Source organism: Typopeltis vanoorti, chromosome 9, assembly GCF_054136105.1.
Source record: "Typopeltis vanoorti isolate ZY-2024b chromosome 9, IOZ_Tvanoo_1.0, whole genome shotgun sequence".
Taxonomy (NCBI): domain Eukaryota; kingdom Metazoa; phylum Arthropoda; class Arachnida; order Uropygi; family Thelyphonidae; genus Typopeltis; species Typopeltis vanoorti.
In genome coordinates, this window is record NC_143557.1 from 1,478,955 (window position 1) to 1,498,679 (window position 19,725).

General features: G+C 34.8%; 1 protein-coding gene across 1 annotated transcript in view; it reads right to left on the reverse strand.

Annotated features, from left to right (window-relative positions):
• Positions 1 to 19,725, reverse strand: part of LOC150102843 (uncharacterized) — an 836,492-nt gene that overhangs the window by 489,442 nt on the left and 327,325 nt on the right. Inside the window, exon 11 of the mRNA XM_090397955.1 lies at positions 168 to 332. Within this exon, the coding sequence (XP_090254081.1) occupies positions 168 to 332 (165 nt within the window). The remainder of the gene's footprint in view (positions 1 to 167; positions 333 to 19,725) is intronic.

Consider the following 19,725-nt stretch of genomic DNA (forward strand, 5'->3'; position numbering starts at 1 on the left):
ATAATTGCTCTATACATTAAATTTCTCTTCACTGGTGCATATTCAAGTATGGTTAACATTTTTCTAATCTATCTTGTAAAATACACAAAAAAAAAAACCAAAAGAAGAAAACAGCAATAACCCAACCAAAGTTATCATTTCAGGTGAGTGATTTTCTGTCAACTTACATTTTTCAGTGAACGTCCTAATGCCTCTCCTACACTGCCTTTCTTTGATTTTTCAGTAAATGCACATGTCTTCTCTCCTGAAGTACTAGATGTGTTAATAATTTGTTCTAAAGCTGATTTTGTTTCCATAACAAACTGAAACATGGAATCCAGTGTAACCTCAATCTAAAATGAAAAACAGAATATGCCAAATGTAAATACAAAGTTTACCAAATATACATTTTCCTTCTATCTCTCTCTACTGATCTAGAGAACATAATGGTAACATTATGCAATGCAATGCAGTGTGTGTGTGTGTGTATATACACAGGAATCCAGACATCCACTCACCCACTGCCATAGCAGGTGAGTTATCAAAGACAAGTGACGAGTGAATTTTCATCCTTGTTCAAAATGCATTATTTCAAAGTATATTATTTTCTTCACTTAAACTACAGTTTTATATATATATTTTTTTTTTTTTTTTCATTTTAAAATATTATTTCATTCAATGTCAAGTTATTTGCTTATGGGTGGCTGCTAACAAATTTATTAAAGCAGCTCTATTTTTTGAGAGTTGGATGCACCAGTTAGTGCTGGTATACTTGCAGTAGACCCTTGATACTATCACTATTTTTTTCTTATTGGATTTTTTCCACTGCAAGATATTATTTTTGTCTTTACTTTTGATATTCTCATATTATATTGTTCTGAAATTTCATTTAATGATCTCTATAGATCATCATCTGGTGTAGTTAATGCAATTTGATCACCTGCAAATAACAGTGTATCTATCTTTATTTGTGCATTCATTTGTATACCAAATGAGTTACACTGTTTCCAGATTGTTATATTATTTAAATACTGTATGTATTATTAAATTATGTATTAGAGGATAGGGTATATCCTCGCTCTACTCCTCTTGATATGCCATTCCATTCTGATATTTGTTCTAATTTGACTGCTATTCTTTTTCCTGTGTATATCTCTTAAATAGATTGTAAGAGCTGGTTTGGTATATTTAGACTAGTTAATATTTTAAATAACTTTTGTCTATTAATTTTTATCAAAGACTTTTTCATAATCAATGAAGGCCATGTGTATTTCTTTTTAAAATTCTTTTTGCTTTTCAATTATTGTTTTTAGAGAGAAAAGCAAGTCTATGCAAGATCGGCTTTTTCAGAATCCATACTGTTCTTCTAGTAGTTTGTGGTCTACAATATTGTTTAGTTTCTCTTCCAATATTCCTGCATATATTCCATACTATGCATTTAACAGACTAATTCCCCAATATTATTGCAGTCATCTTTATTTCCTATTTATATTCATCTTTATTTCCTATATGCTTTTATTTCTTTGTTCATGTATTTTACGATTTTATAGGTTTTTGGTTGTAACAGAGTTATCCTTTTCTAGTTCTGTTACAAAATTGTTTCATCTCCCTCTCTCTATCTCTGTGTTTTCCTAACTTTTTGTTTTGAAATTGTACTGTTTATTTTGCTACTCTATTTCTGCTTTTACTGTACTGGAATTGAGTCATCCATTTCTCGTAATGCTTTTTTTTTTTGTCCCAGTTTCATAATGCTCTTTTTCTAGTCCATTTAATCTTTATTCCTAAGTGTTCTGTTGCTGTTTTTTGTCAGGATTTCTTTTAGATTTTCCCATTCCTCTTCTGTCATTCATTCATGTATGGTTTTTGATTTTAAATTAGTGCATTTCTGATATTGTTGCCTAGTATGGGGATCTTGTTTGTAATAAAGAAATTTTATAACTTGGTTAATTTTCCACTTTATTTTTAGCCATTTTGGTTTAAATCGAATTTCTGCCAATACCATAAAATGATAAGAGTTTAATTCAAAGTCTTCATATAGAATTAACTCAACAATTAATTCTTACATCAAGAATTAACTCAACTAATTCAAATTTTATGATAATGTAGTCTATAACTAATTGTATCTTCATCAAATGTCCCCATGCTTGTTTTGTATTTTCTGTTTTTATATTCCGGCATTTAAATCCCCTGCTAGTAGTAAATAGTCTGTTTTATCTATGACTCTCTGCAGATGATTTATCTACGACTCTCTGCAGATGATTTATCTATGACTCTGCAGATCTTTGTAAAAGGTTTTCTTGTATTCTTCTTTCTCCTCTTACGGTCCATATAACCTAATTATTGTTATGTGACCTGAATGTTATGAGTTGAATTTCTATTAGTCTTTCAGTCCAGTATATTGTTCTTCATAGATTTATGTATCATTATACCTGCTTTTGCTTTTTCTTCTTTTTTTTTTTAACTCCACCACAGATTTGTGTGTAGTTATTTGTTTCTTTGGTACCCTTTTGCTTTTTCTTTGTTTCTGTTACTATACATTTCTTTACAGTGCTTGGTTAGTTGTTCATCAAGTTCCTCTTCTTTGTGTGCAATACTCTTTACATTCCAAGTTGCAATTTTCATTATATGTCATTCTTCCAGTTTCGTTTACCTTTACCTGAATCATGGTTATTTCTCTGATGGTCTGTACACTTTTCTTTGGATGAGACTAGAAAGTACATTAAATTTCAATGAGACACGATGCTAGCCTTTCATTGGGAAAGTCCAGTGGTAAGGTTGCTACATAATACCTCTGGACAGGCATAGTTTTAATTTTTCAAGAAATGACACGTATACTAGAACATTAATTATAAAAAACTTTAATACTTTACTGTATTTCGAAAATGTTACAGTGCCATCATCAGGAATCACAAAAAAACAATGATATGCATGTGCAAAAATAAACACTAAGCAAATGAGGCTGAATAAAATCAACAGAAGTCGAGCCTAGAGTCATAAGTAATGCCCCTAGTGGGCTAAATTGGGTTGTGTTGGCTGTTGAACTGATGTTCCTAAAATGTATGCTTCCTAGATTTGGGGCAGTCTCATGTACCCAAATTTGTTGAGGTCTGGAAATTTTCTTAAGGCTGAGGCAGAATATAAATATGCAAAATAAACACTAAGCAAATGAGGCTGAATAAAATCAACAGAAGTCGAGCCTAGAGTCATAAGTAATGCCCCTAGTGGGCTAAATTGGGTTGTGTCGGCTGTTGTACTGATGTTCCTAAAATGTATGCTTCCTAGATTTGGGGCAGTCTCATGTACCCAAATTTGTTGAGGTCTGGAAATTTTCCTAAGGCAGATTGGAAGAATAGGTTTGTATTTGCTGTGGTGTAATAGAGTGGTCTTCTTCCAGTGTATCCTGTGGTGGGTGTCCAAAGCATGGTCAAGCAAGTCCTAAGTGGCTGTATTATTGGTGGAACCGGATGTAGTCCTCATGTTCAGATATCCTAATATTGGTAGTCCTACCTGTTTTGCCATAGTAGGACAGTTTACAAATGCAAGAGATCTGGTATACTCCAGTAGGTCTAGGGAATGTGGCTGGTCATTGGTAGAGCAGATAAGAGATGCCAATTTCTTACGTGGTCTGCAACTGGTTGTAACGTCATATTTAATTACAAAATTTTTACTAATTTTTCAGATGTGTCCTGGATATATGGAATGGTGATAGATTTGAGCAATCACTGCTTTGAAGGGGGGAGGGGAATAGAGTTGCTGTTATATGATTTTATTATTTTGGGGGTTGTAGCCATTGGCTAAGAAAGAGTTAAGGATATGGTCAAGTTCGGTAGTTAGGGCTCTTATCTGAACAGATTGATTTTGCCCTGTCATATAGGGTTTTTATAATCCCATATTATTGAGTGAGCAGGGGGGGGGGGTGACTACTGGTGAATGTGTCTACCTGTATGTGTAGGTTTTCTGTAAATGGAGAATGCCAGAGATCCCTCAGGCTGGCATATAATCAGAGTATCTAGGAACAGGAGACTGTTGGTGTTTTCCTTTTACTAGTGTTGGTTGGGTGTTGATTGTTTAGGTGCGTTAAGATATCGTCCAGTGTATCCAAACCATGCGGCCAAATGGAGAACACATCATCCACACAGTGTAGTCAGACAGTGGGCTTTTGTGAAGCAGAGTTTAAGGCTTTTAAGGTCTCCATAAAAAAGTTGGCCGGGGGTGGAGAGAGTTAGGAAATTCGAGTTTACAAAAAAAAAACTCTGCTTCCAAATTTCAACCACCACCTAACACGGTTATAAACCTATCTTCCCTTACTCTGAAGCAATTAGTGCACTTGCACGTTGCCATAACTTTGAGGTAGCACCAAAGAAAATTCCTGCGGAGAAAATAATGATACTAGGTCAGTTTTGATGTTCACCGAGGAATCTGCAGCCTTCCCAACCATGTTATTAAGTGACACCTCCAGGGAGTCCAAAGACTCATCGAGGGAGAGTGTGCCAACAGCATCGAATGATTGATTCCTTCTAATTACTAACCGTGCTCAAACTTACTTAACTTTTTGCCAACAGCATAAGACTGGACATTACAAGCATTCTCAACAAAAGCTAAACCAAAAAGTAACCTATCAAGAAAAGAATTTGAGCCTCTGCAAGAGATAAAAAGCAACAATAGAATAATATTACCAAAGCAGATAATGAAAATGCCACTGTGGTTTTAAGCCATTTCCTGTAGATATAGCGACAACCAAAATTCCATAAACAAAATGTGCCAATAAGTCCTATTGTGAATGGCATAGATTCACCCACATACAAATTAGCCAAACATAGCGAAAGTGCTCACACAATATACTGGCAACACAGCTTCACACATAAAAAAACTTAGCCAACTTTAAAGCCAGTATAGAAAAACCCTACACTCCAGCACTCACATAATGGTCAGTTTTGATGTCTTCTCCGTATTCACCAATGTCCCACTCAAAGATATCGTTAGACCTCATCCAAGTCATATTCCCGCCCGATAACTTAGACCTATTTCAGTTCACCATTAACTCAGTCTATTTCGTTTGGCATGGAAAATTCTACAAACAGATAAAGGGGACTGCCATGGGTTCTCCACTCTCTCTAACTCTAGCCAACTTCTTCATAGAAACCTATGAAGAAAAAGCCTTAAACTCTGCCCCACTGTTTGGCTACGTTACGTGGATGATGAGTTCTCCATTTGGCCGCATAGCCTGGATAACACTCAACAATTACTTAATGCACCTAAACAATCAACATCCAAAGATTCAGTTTACCTTGGAAAAGGAAAACAACAACAGTCTGCCATTCCTAGATACTCTGATTACATGCCAGCCTGAAGGATCCATGGCATTCTCTGTTTACAGAAACCACAATAAGATAGATACATACACCAGAAGTCCCCCCCCTTCCAACTAAAACCCTATATAACAGGGCAAAATTAATCTGTTCGGATAACAGAGTCTTAAGTACCGAACTTGACCATATCCTTAACTCTTTCTTAGCCAAAGGCTACAATCCTCAAAAAAAGCCAAAAAATAATAAAACCATGCAACAGCACTCCCCTTCCCCCCTTCAAGGCAAAGATTACTCAAAATCTTTTACTATTCCATATATCCAGATCACATCTGAAAAAGTAGCAAAAATCCTAAGGGAATGTGACCTTACAACCAGTTACAGACCACGTAAGAAATTGGCATCTTTCATCCATTCCACCAAAGATCAGCCACATCCCCTGAACCTACCAGGAGTATACCAGGTCACCATGAAGTTGTAAACTGTCCTACTATTGGCAAACAGGCAGGGAAGGCAATATCAGGATATCCAAACATGAGAATTACATCTGGTTCCACCAATACAGCCACTCAGGACTTGCTGACCATCCTTTGGACACCCACTACAGGATACACTGGAAGAAGGGCACTCTATTATACAACAGCAAATACCGTATTAACTTGAATATAACTTGCCCTTGCATATAACTCGCACCCCTGATTTTACTTAATGAAAAAAGAAATTAAGTTTCGCATATACCTCACACACGAAAAAAACATTTAAACATGTTCACGTCAGGGCGATGGTGACTTGCTCCCTGCCGTAAGCAACATGGCCTCCCCAACGGCAACTATACTGCAGATGCAAGAAAAACAAGTAGTTTTATTGTATCACTGAATAAGGTAGAGAGCCATTTGCAGTCTGTGTAATATTAATTCTCAACAAACAGTGCAATTAGAGACAACTGGGATAAAAAGCCACTAAATGAATAACATATCCCCTCTCCCACAGAAACCATGCTGTATAGACTCAAGCAAATCCATGTGTTGCACCAGCAAACACGGTATCTAACTAAAAACTATTGTCCAATCTTTCAATTACATGAAATAAGTGTTTAATTGTATTTGAAATTTTCAATGTCATTAGACAGATCACAAAGACTAACTTTAAATAAAATTCTACCCTGAAGTGAAACATGCTATATAATGTTTGTGTCAGTCTCTGCCAGCTCAATGTAGAAGCAGCAATAAAATTTAACCAAAAGGTTGAAACTTTGTGTAAGTTGAGCCTGCCCATGCAACGTGGAAGCTGTACACAAATGGTAATGAGAAGTTCCACCAGAACGATAAACGGGCAAAACACCACCCCGTCATGAACATATTAAAACTAAAGAATGTATAGTGAATGTTGTTACAGCAGTTTCAGATGTTATGGAATTTGGTTGAAGAGAATTAGCATTTCAAATTAACTGTCGACCTGCCTTTGTTGTTGGGTCATGAGTTCTTCTGTTAATATCACACCAATCATATGCACGTCTTCATAGCTGCTCTATCTCTACTGGCCTACCATTGCTGTCTGTTTTGCATTCTACTTTCACTTCTCAATAGTCATTCATGAAGGATTGCTCATTACATATCTCAAGTCTAGTAAATTACTGGTAATTTTTGCCTGAAATAATGGGAAAGAAGATGACAGATGACACTATTTGGGTAGATGACTTTGACATTGTATACAAAGAAACCACTCTTGCGGCTAGAAGTAGCAATAGCGAATAAGAGATTCTTAGTAAGTCATGTCCATTTTCAGTTTTTTCCTGAAAACTTTAGTTTCCAAAAATCCCCACATATATCTTGCACCGTGATTTTTTAGCATTAATTCTGGGAAAAAAAGAGCTAGTTATATTCGAGTAAATATGGTACAAGTATGAAAGATTATTCATTGAATCTGCCTCAGCCGTAAGAAATTTTCCAAATCTCAACAAATTTGGGTGCATGAGACCTCCAAATCTAGGAAGCATACATTTTAAGAATGTCAGCCCAACAGCCAACACAACCCAATTTAGCACACTAGGGATACTGTTTAGGACTGTAACCAGATTTCTGTTGCCTTTATTCAACCTCTTTTGCTCAGTGTTAGGGTGGGTGTGCACATATTGTTTTTTGTGATCCCTGATGATGGTAATGTAACATCGCTGAAATATACGAATGTATTTCTAATATACATTGTCATTTCCTGAAAAATTAAAATCTATATATAACCAACATCTAAACTTATCTACAAGAACTCTGGACAGGCAGTTCTAACAGCATTTGTTATGTTAGGATATTAGTGTTATACTGTCTATATCTGGTTGACAGTATCTCGTTTGTACTTTTAAAACAGGGTGGACCATGAGTATGTGAGGTTGAAATTTGAGCATGAAAGGCTATATATATATTGCTTACTAGTACTTATATATACAAAAATTAAAACTTGCACAATTTGATTAAATTGTGTAGTACATCTATATATCTTGTTCTTCCAACACCTTTACCCCTTAAAGTTGGTGTGCAACTCTAATATAGTATTATCCTAAACTTATTTTCACAACTAACAACATGAAATAGCTTAGGTGTTATGCAATGCTTATAAGTTTAATATAAAGAACATCCTTCTTAATACTGTTATTTAAAAAAAATCAATATCATGCAAAGACAAGCCAAAGACCAGATCATGTGATTGAATGCAATGCACTTCCTTGTTTTTGTGAATTTTATTATTTGTCTTTCGAATTAAAGTATTGTTTATGGAGAATTTATGTAAATTCACCCTTAATTATGAACAACAGATGAAAAAGGCATAAACTGAGGTGTGATCAGCTTTGTTGAGATATGTTGACGACATATTCATAATATGGAAACACAGTGTAGCAGAGTTATATGATTTTTTAGCATCCATAAACTCGTTTCATAATAAAATCAAGTTCACCTTAGAACTTGAGAATGAAGAAAAATTATCTTTTCTGGACATTTTAAATACAAAACAAGTAGATGAAAGCACTTCTCTCAATGTGTACCCTAACCTGACCCATACAGGTCATTACCTGCATTTTTCCTCATTACACCATATTTCACAGAAACTGAGCATTATATATATTATATTATATATATGCTGCAGAACAGGGTAATCTCTATTATAAGAGATGAAAGAATATTAACAGAAGAATTAGATTTTATTCTTCAAATATTAACCAGCAATGGATATCCATAAAAAAGAATACTATTCTCCAATTCCACTCCACAGCAAATCCAAAACATTCATTACAGGACTTCAATTTCCATTCCTTTTGTTGGTGTACTTGCACAAAAAATTGCCAATCTCCTAATGTCTCGCGACATTAGAGTAGCCTTTAAACTGATTATGTTTGAAGGCTACTCCCATGTAATTAGTCACGTGTTTGTAGCTAGTAAAAATTGGGAGAATATGATGCTCCCAAGTCAGCGCAACCGTGTCTGGATGAAATGGCTGTGATAATAAAGAACTGATGGAGCTTGAAAGAGGCGTTGGGATAGGATGCCATGTTGCATCTGTTTGGCACTTTGGCAAATTGTTGACAAATTGGGATATTTCAGTTCAGCAATCTGTGATACCATAAGGAGACGGAAGTGCAGAGAGTCAACTGCACGTGCTATTCACAGCAGATGAACCACTACACTCACTAAATATGACTGAAGGGTGCTATTAATGATATTATGTAATGATACTGCCATTTGTCAGCTGACAAGCTGAATGCAGAGTTCCAGACAACATCGAATAGAACACGAATCTGCACAAAAACATTCTGCAGTGAGGCTCACAACATGGGTTCCATGGTAGGACTGCAGCATGTGACACATTATCTGAATCAACATGCAGAGTTGTCTTCAGTTGTGCAAAAAACATGTACAGTGGAATACAGAAGCTTGGAAAACTGTGTTATGGAGTGAAGAATCATGCCACACCCTCTACCGAGCAGATGGATGGACGTGGGTGTGGCAGATGCCTGGTGAAAGGTCTTTTACCAGAGTGTGTAACACAAACTCTGAAATTCAGAGGTAGCAGTGTAATGGTATGGTTCAGTATTTCCTGGTTTGCCCTCAAACCTCTGTTTGTGGTGCCATGAACACTGAATTCCAAGAGGTATCTGATCATTCTGGACAGTGCAATGTTAACTAATTTGTAGTGTTTTTACAGATATGACCATTGTCTCTTTCATTAAGATAATGTACCATGAAATAATGGCTGCTGCTGCTGCTGTTGTAACTGTGTGGTATGTGACATGAACATCATCATCACACTTGACTGGCCTCCACAGAGCCCTGATCTCAATCATACTGATCATCTGTGGGATGAACTGGAGTCAGGTGAGGTCAAGGGACATCCATCCTACAAGAATCCTGGACAATATTACATACTACAGAAAGAATGGTCCAAAATTCCCATTGATCGCTATGACATGCTTGTGAAAAGTATGCCCTATAGCAGTGGTGTTCAACCTTTTTTACTACACAAGCTACTTTTCTATAAAAATTTATTCTGCGATCTACTCTCTTATTTCGGTGATCTACTCTGTTATAAGTTATTCGGCGATCTATTCTCTTATATAGATCATGTCCCCCCCCCCCCAATCTGATATCTAATTATCCACAAATAAACAACTAAAAAAAAAAATACACAACTAAAAACTTTACTGGTATTTTTTTATTTATTTATCACTTTTAATTATTTTAATACAACAAAAAAAAAAACAAGTATATTGGAATAAGATATTTATTTCTCTACTTTGGAAAACCAAAGTTAGAAAAAACAACAAATTGATTACAAACTCACAAGTTACAGGAAATGCTGTTTGATTAAAAAAAAAAAAAAAAAGTTAATGTAAAATTTGACATTGTTTGGACCTCGCAATATTTTCATAGTCAAGTTGATATGAAGAAGTGGCCAATCGCAGACAATCATCCAAATGATCATTTGTAATTTGGTTTCTTAAAATGATTTTTTATGACTGTCATATTTGAAAAAGCAGATTCTGACAAGTATGTCGAACCAAAACACAACAGAATTTCTCACACAATATCAGTTAATATTGAGAATTTTTCTTGTGCATACTTCAAATGACTTCATCGTTTATTGATTTTAAATGTAAACTATTCTGAATGTTTATTATCTCAAGTACTACTTCAGCTTGGTTTATACCAAACAGCCCACTAATTTTATTTGAAATTTCTGTGATGTTCAAGTTTTCTTGAAATGGATTATTGATAAAAGATACAATCATTTAAGTTTTATTAAAATCTTTAAATCTTGAATTTATTTCTTCCTCAACCAATTCTATTTCACAAATAAATTCTTTTAAATCATAGTGAAGCATTTCATGATTTTGTTCAAAAAATTTTAATAAGTATGGGAAATGTCTAAATTCGCGGTCATTTATATTTTTCTTTAATAAAAGTATTGTTGGAAAGTTTATAATGAACTTAACATGTAATTTAAATTTTTATCTCTACCTTTTAACTCTAAATTTAAACTGCTTAATTTCGTACAGAAATCTACTAAAAATAATAAATGTAACAACCATCTTTTATCACTCAATTGTGGATAAATATCTCCTTTTTCATCAAGAAAAATTTTATATCGTTAATTAATACACGAAAACTTTCTAAAAATTGACATCTGCTGAGCCAGTGAACATTATTGTACAAGAGAAGTTCCCTATCATCATCTGCTTGTAATTTAAATAACCACCGTTGCAGGGCTTTTCCTCGAACAAAATTTACAATTTTAAATGTAATATCAAAAACATCTTTTGTGTTTAATCTTTTACTACACAGTACTTGTTGGTGAATAATACAGTGGTACGTTAAAAAATCTGGATATTTGTCATCGTTTTTACATAATGAAATGAAGCCTAATTTATTACCTATCATTGGAAGAGCACCATCAGTAGTAATAGACACAAGTTTAAAAAGCGGGAGTTTCTGTTGTTTCACAAATTCATCAAATGCCGAAAAAATGTCTTCTCCCCTAGTCCTTCCCAATAATGGTATAATTTTCTGAAGTTCTTCTTTACTTGAATAATCTTGAAATACCATGCAAATAAATACCATTAACTGAGCAATATCAGTGAAGTCATTTGATTCATCAAATTGTAATGAAAATGTAACACACTGGTGACATTAATCTGGCTTGGAAACTTTTCTCCGGCAATTGGAACTCTTCCTTTCAGCAATTTGAAACCTTGTCTGCGGCCTAGAGGTATTCCAGAAAGGAGCTTCTCGGTTCGAGAAGCTCCTTTCTGGAAGTGGGAAACTCCTCTCTCAAGCAACATGGATCTGGGCAGTCTCTCTGACGGCGACTCTGGACCAGGCGGCCTCCTCTCTGACAGCAATTCTGGAACCGGGACCCCTTCTGCTTGCTTCAGTCCCTTTTTATTAGGACTCCTCTGAGACCTCGCATGAAGTTTGGCAGTCCCCAAAATTCGGTATGATTCTTTCATCTTAAGTTTCAAGTTCAGCATGCCTTTTGTTCTCCTCTGCTTTCTTTTGATTGTAAGTTTCCTGCCATCGGAAAGTCGTTTGAACTCTGACTGACTTCGGAGATGTTTACACTTAGAGCCTGTAAGCCTTTCTCATATATACAAGTTTGAATAACAATCTTTCTAATGCCGCCATGTACAGCTTCGCTGACAAAAACATTGCCTTCGTTTTTAACACTCTAACATATTCTTATTAAAGCAGTATATACAGTTAGCTTCAAAAGAGTTATTTACAAAAACATCTAATATAAACTATACCAAGACAAACAAAGTTTATTTTTTACAATATTCACATGGGACTTAACCTAAGTAAAAAATCGATATAATGTGCTTTGGAATATTTAATATTTAAGCTACAATCGAGTTTTTACACTTTGCTTATAATCGTATTCACTCGTCTCGCTGTTTGACTTCCACTGATCCAAATTAATTCATTTACCAGACTTATAAGAAAATTACTGATTTGACAATTTTAACAAAAAATAAACAAGAGCAATACACTTAAAGCGAATTAAAAATAATACAAAATAATGATAAATAAAATATTATGTTTTCAGTTTTAATTAAATTTGTAAGTAAGGAGGAATACACAAGAGATCAACCAAAGATCGCTCTGTGATCGACGGGTTGAACACCCTGCCCTATAAGATTGCTACAGTCATCACAGCAAAAGATGGTCGTACATCTTATTAAGGTGGATGCCATGGCCATTTGGTCCTCACTCTATGGTATCCATTGACTTCTTTCCAAGCAGTGTATTTATAAAACTTTTGAAAACTTTGAAATAAACTTTAAAATAACAAATGTAAAGTAAAAAAAAACAATAAATGAAAATTTCATTTTGCTTTTGATATTTGACTTATTAAGTCAAATATCAAGTGTGCATCATGAAGAGCAATAAATCTCAGAATAAACTAAATTGAATATAATTGATGAATTTTGAAGAATGAGAAACAGGAAGCAGTTTTAATAAAAAATTATATATATATATATATATATATATATATATATATTATCCACCTTCACCACGAGTTGACTTGACTTGCACTACGTGTGGGGTCACCCAGACTTGCAATACTTGCAGGTGCAAACTTGACTTACTTGTCTGTTTGCTTACTTGGAAAATGGAGTAAAACCAGGTTTAAAATAGCTTGGTATCTTTAACATTTTTTATACCCAAACTAAAATACTTTCTACACACACACACACACACACACACACACACACACACACACACACACACACACACACACACACACACATATATAGTGTGTGTGTGTGTGTGTGTGTGTATATATATATATATATATATATATATATATTGAATCTCAGAAATACACAAATAGTATGGAAATGTATAGATTAGCATCAATAGTATATTGACTTATGTAATATGCCTCAAGAAAATTCTTTTTTCCTAAAGGATTTTTGCCAACAGTTTGTTAAAAAGTTCATACAAAACAATTTTTGCAAGAGAAAAAAAATGAAAATGATTCTTTTTTTTATAGTTTGTTCATCACCGTTTTCCTTCCTCTCAAGGAAGTTAGTTATTTCTATGGCAGCAGGTTGATAATGTAATTTTTAAGAACATAAGTATTTGGTAATATTGTTGCGAATATATTTACAAGAAGCTTTAATTCTGTCCTAGTGTACTACTAAATAAGGACTGCCATTATATCTTTCAACTGTTTTATGTAAAAATTACTGCTAAAACTTTGAGCTTAAAGTGGAATAACGAGTTTCTGAAATTTTAAAATATAAAATATGTAATATTTGTTCTGGCAACTTGGGTTATAACAAACATTATATATGTTTATTACTCAGTTCATTATATAACAGAGCAAAATTTGCATACGATAATCAACAACATGAAAAGTCCTGCTGGAATAACAATGCTATTTGTAATTTGATATTGCAAACAACTGGTATGCTTTAGAAAACTTCAATGGTTATCAGAGGAAATAAAAATCTATGCCCGGAAAATATTCATTTTGTCTAGATAAGAAGAGCCATGGTCTGAAAGACTACACTCCCTTAGAAGTAAATCAACTGCTCTCCTTTCATATTAGACAACCCAATGTAACTAATGCTCACGGTTGAAAAGAAAACTGCTCAGAAGACAGTGTTTGAGTATAACTGGAATGAATAGTTAATGTTTAAACATGACTTAATGTATTTTTGTGGAATCTGTTCAAAGTAAATGGATAGCTCTGTTTATTCAAAGCAAACAAGAAATTTCACTGAGTTTTAAATTATGATTAAAAGAATGCTCTGTAACAAATTTGGTGGCTTTATCTCTTATCACTTAGCTAAACTATAAAAGTATGTTTTTCCTTCCAGAAATCCACAAAAGCTGTACAATGTTTGAGAAGAACTTAGTAGTAAATGGAAAACCCAATTTATAACTGTTCTGTTTGTAAGTCACAGCAGAAAATTCAAATATGTCAGCAACCATATTAACAACCAAAATTAAGATTCTGTTTCATGTGAATAATTTATTTGTATGTAATGTCGATCCTTTCCTAAACAAGTCCTTCAATATGTGAATCTATCTCAAGTTTCCAGATGAATGTATTTGTCACCTAGCTGTGTTGTTCTGGTAAAGAGAATAAATGAATTTACTGGATAGGGCAAGGACTCCTTAAGCAAGAGTAGTTCAAAAGCAGAGGATCCTATATTTCATATTACCTGGCATGGTCATTAGATACATAAAGGTACATGTGTCACCTTGTGTAAGAACCCACACAGAGTCCTTCTTAATACCTGTCATAACTTTCCTTATACAAAAAAAAAAAAAAAAAAATAATTAAAATATAGATCATTCTTCAAAAAATAAAAAATAAAGAAGAAATATGCAAAATATAGCTAAAATCATGGATAAAGAAAGCATACTAAGATTCTTTGGAGATATTAATAAAATCGGAGAAGATATACATAGGAGAAAAGAAGCATTCTGCAAAATATTAAGGAAATTAAATAATTAACAAAGAAAGCAATACCACATAAATCAATATAATACAATTCATTACTTATTTTTAATGGTATTAACAACACCAAACAATTTTATCAAAAGATGTTTTATTAACTTGGCATTAGTAAAGTGGGGTATAGTTCACGCACCGATTAGAGGTCCCTCGACACTTCTGCGCATGTCAGAAAAAGGAGAATCCATTCCGATAATAGGGTAATCAGTCTGTCTTCTGGGATGAGTTTGTTTATTATTACAGGTCAGAAAATTTAGCTTTTCTTTTGCGAACATTGCTGTTTTTAAAGTGTAACTATTTTGCTTGTATAACAGTTGGAAAAATGTACGTAGAGTGTTAACAAAATTAAAAAAGGTATAGCATAAAACAAAAAGGTAACTAAGTTTATTTTTAAGAAAGTTTTCTATAAAATAAAAATAATTATACAGAAAAACAGAAATTATTTCAAATGAACTTAGATATTCTAAACTTACAGTTCAGAGAACTGAGACACTTTAATGTCCTAAACTGATTAATTATTTATGACTAGTTGTGACTCTTAACAAACCACATGCAAAAAAAATGTTGGAAAAAATACCATTGTCAAATTCTTTTAATCTTCAGAGTCATCTGAATCGGTGTCCAAATCGCCATCACTTTCACTTAAACTGATCACCAAAGGTTCGCATAATTCTTTGATAATTCCGTCTCTGTCCCAATATATATTTTCCAATGAGGTGACATGAGAGCAATACTTTCCCCAGTTTTGAACTGTAATACTTTCAATTGTCTGTTCTGAAAGCTTAAAAAGTTTCGACGTCAATATCCCGAGTTACGTTGCGATGGCGAATGAAACTTTTTCACTTCTGCCCAAACATACTCAATAGCATTAATATCGCAATGATATGGTGGTAGACTCAAAGCTAGAAATCCATGCTCTTTGAGCATCGTGTCGAATTTAAATAGTTTAGTTATGGGCGAGTTTCTTTTGACCAAATTAAGCAATTCAATTTTTCACATATCTGGGGAATGAGAAATGTTATTTGCAGAGAGCCAATCCATAAGAACTTGCTTCTTATTAGACCAATTTGGAACTTTGTTTAATTGAATAGAGTGATATGAAGCATTATCGATTATAATAACAGCATTTTTAGGAAGGTTTGGAATCAGTTTTTCTTCTGCCCACTTTTCGAAGATTGTAGAATTCATTTGCCCATGGTAATCTCCAATAGTTGAATTGGCTTTGTATAGTAAGTTTGAATTCGGTAAAAAACTCATTTCTCCACCCGTACACAAAATTATTATGTGCCACAAGGCATTTCCGGTTTGTAGCACTCCACATTCTTCTTTAGACTGCCAACATTTTCCATAAGTTAAATTACTATCAATCCAAGTTTCATCTAGACACAATCGGTCTTTTCTCCTCCCTGAAACGTCTTATTGCTCTCAAATACTGCATTCTAGATAAAACAATGTCACTTCGCTCCATGATAAGTTTCCTTTTATTCTTGGACTTTTTAAAACAAAATCCGATTTCATGACGTACTTTCCTTAAAGTTTCTCTTTTCCAAAGAAAATTAATTTTTTCTTTAAGCACAGGAATCAATTTCGGAACAGTTGGCACTCTTTTCTCGACCACGTAAAATTCGTGAATAGTTCTTATAACGTCTACATCAAAATCATTCAAAGCTACGGTTTCGATGGTTTTCTTTCTCTGGCACTTTTTTTAGGAGATTTAAATTTTGGCTTACCTTCACCTTTTGAATCCCTACGAATTCTTTTAACGGTCGACCCCGATACGCAAGCAATTGCACTTGCACGTTTTATGACTTGAGAAAGGGGAACAAGAAGACGGCCTTCTGACGATTCTTTTTCGCAGAATGTTAGCACATTTTGCACTACCTGTAGGATCAGCTTGTCTTGCATCATTTGCAGGTGCAAACTTGACATTTTTGTCTGTTTGCTTACTTGGGAAATATGGAGTAAAACCAAGTTTAAAATTGCTTGGTATCTTTAACATAATTATACCCAAGGTAAAAATACTTTCTACATTTAGATCTCCTCCTGAGATTTTTATTTAATAAGGTTAGAACACCTTATGGTAACTTGTTTTGGTAAAATACTTACAAGCTCTGTATTACTAAATCTTAGTATTTCTAGCCTAGCTCCCACTGATGAGACCTCAATAAAGGTCGAAACTGGTCTGGGTAGTGGCCCCTTGCCTTTAATACAAAACATCATACATCCGCTTATTGGAGATGTGTTTTGGCATTAAGGGTAAATATTAAGATTAGTGATCGGAGCTTGTTCCACGTCTACCACGAGTTGCCCTGGTCTTGCACTACCTGTAGGATCAGCTTGTCTTGCATCATTTGCAGGCGCAAACTTGACATTTTTGTCTGTTTGCTTACTTGGGAAATATGGAATAAAACCAAGTTTAAAATTGCTTGGTATCTTTAACATAATTATACCCAAGGTAAAAATACTTTCTACATGTCAGCACATTATTCAATATTCTTTTGCAAGAACTACTGAAACGTTGAACAACAGAACTTGTTGACTGTACTGGATCCATCATACAAATTAATAATATAAAAAAAAATGCAAAAAAGCAACAACAAAAATCAAGCTAGTACTAGTACAGCGACAGACAAGAAAACACGTGATTTCGCATGTTGCCGACAATTCATACATCCTTCATTTCTTTCTCCCCTTCAGCATGAATCGACTATTCTTGGCAAAATGCCAAGAAGGGATCTACAAATGGTGGGTGAACTATATCACAGTTATAGTCAATTTAAAATCTTTGGAATCTGTGACACGCCACCTTACTAACGCCGGGTTAACTGCTTATATTTTGATAAATTTCAAATCAGCATGTTAAACTAGCAACTCTGATCTGCTTGCCTAAGGATAAACTTCACCATCTACACACCCTGGAGTGTATGAAGTTCCCTGTGACTGTGACTTGGCCTACTATAGGCAATCAGGAAGATCAGTTAACATCTGCATGGAAGAACATAAAAAATATATTCGCTACTATTACTATGGCAAGTCAGGACTATGTGTTGGATACCCTTTCACACACCCCTTATTTCTTAAAATAGATTATTGAAGATAACAGCCATGCTGCCCATCGCAGAGTATCAATCTTATCTGCCCTTAATGAATTCTCTTTGGCCAACTTTTCCAATACTATTACCGGCACTCCTGAAATACTGGTTAGTCTATAATTTGCTAATGCAGTCTTAGGACTTCCTTTATGTAAAGAAATTATTTTGCCCTCCTTGCAATACCCTGGGACTTTGCCAGAATTGAGACTTAAAGAGCTTAGTAAAAGATGCTGCCAAGTTTGTTTCTGCATTTTCGTAAAATGTAAGCTGATATCCCATTTAATGCCACAGCAGTATTTGCATTGAGTTCTGCAATATTGTGAGTACCTCCAATTTATCAACCTCGGTTCTTATATCAGTCCTGTCATAGCAGTGTTCTTACTTGAATGACACACCCTTGCAAAAGTGATCAGTAACTCAATAATTTCATCTGCTTCTGTCACCTCCTACCATGAGCACTTGTTAGTTATTTTTTGTCATTCTTCTGCTTACTTTACACATAACAATAGAATTTTTTGGGATTTTGCTTGGCCTACTTGGCTAATTTCTTCTCATAATCTGATTTTGCCTTCCTTTTTGTAGAATGTCAGTTTCTTACGGACTCCTCCTTTTTCCAAATTGTTACACAAAATGAACCTACCCATGGTAAAATGTACTGGGGATGTTTAAGGGTCAAATTTGTGTAAACGGGAGGAGACCTCGATGTAGCTTTTTAAGAAATGGGGAGAAACTTTTAAGAAACTGACTGGGGATTCTGACCTAATGTCCAATCCTCATCTTCTTATGATGTACCCTGTTAGGTACCTACCTGGAGTGATTCCAGGATATAAAGACTGCATAATTAGGGGAACTGGTTACTGACAGATCCATAAGGTCTGCCATCCAGGTGGAAAAATGAGTATGATAATAAAGGCATTGGACATGAGGAAGATACGAACGAGAGGAATAGTTGTGATTGTAGGGACGAATGATCTAAGTGGACATAAGGAGGAGGTGAGGACAAATATCAGGAGATTATTGAGAAGAGTGAAAGATAACAGTGCAGTAGGAAAGATTGTCAGTGGGTTACATAGGTATGATATAATGATAAGATGCGACAAAGTATCCAAAATCATGAATGGTATGTTGGTGGAGCTGTGTGAGGAGAAGGGAGTGGAGTTTGTGGATGTATGGCCTCTGTTAGAGGGAAGAATGAAATTATACAGATGTGATGGGTTGCATTTAAATGTCTTTGGAGTGAGTGTGCTGGAGAAAGTGTTGCTGGATGAAAGTATAGTCTGTGGAAGTACAGTGTGTGATGCGTGCCAGAGATCAGAAGGAAGAGACGAGAAAAATCAGGAGAGTGGTACTGAAGAGACAGCAGTTCTTCGCAGTGGAAACAGTACTGGGGTGAGAGAAGAAGAGAGAAGAGAGAGAGGAAGGGAATACAAGAGGAACGGGGAAAGCGGGGACGCTCAGATGGACAGGGAAGCATGGTATAGAGAGAGTGAATGTTGAAAGTGGCAGTGAATGTGTGTATGAAGATGGAGTATATTGCAATGTGGGTGGAGAAGTGGAGACTGAGGAGGTATGTGTGATAAGTGGTGATAAAGGTGATTTGGCAGGTGTAGTGGGGAAATCAAAACCAACATATGGCTTGGATAGGACTGGCTATAAACATAAAAATGAATTGTTGTGTTTGTATACAAATGCTAGAAGTATCGGAAATGAAGGATGAAATGGTTTCAGTGATTCAGTTTATTCGCCCCCAAATCATTGGAATAAGTGAAACATGGTTGAATGAAGTTGATATCGTAACAGGAATAGAAATGGAAGGGTACAGTATTTTTCAT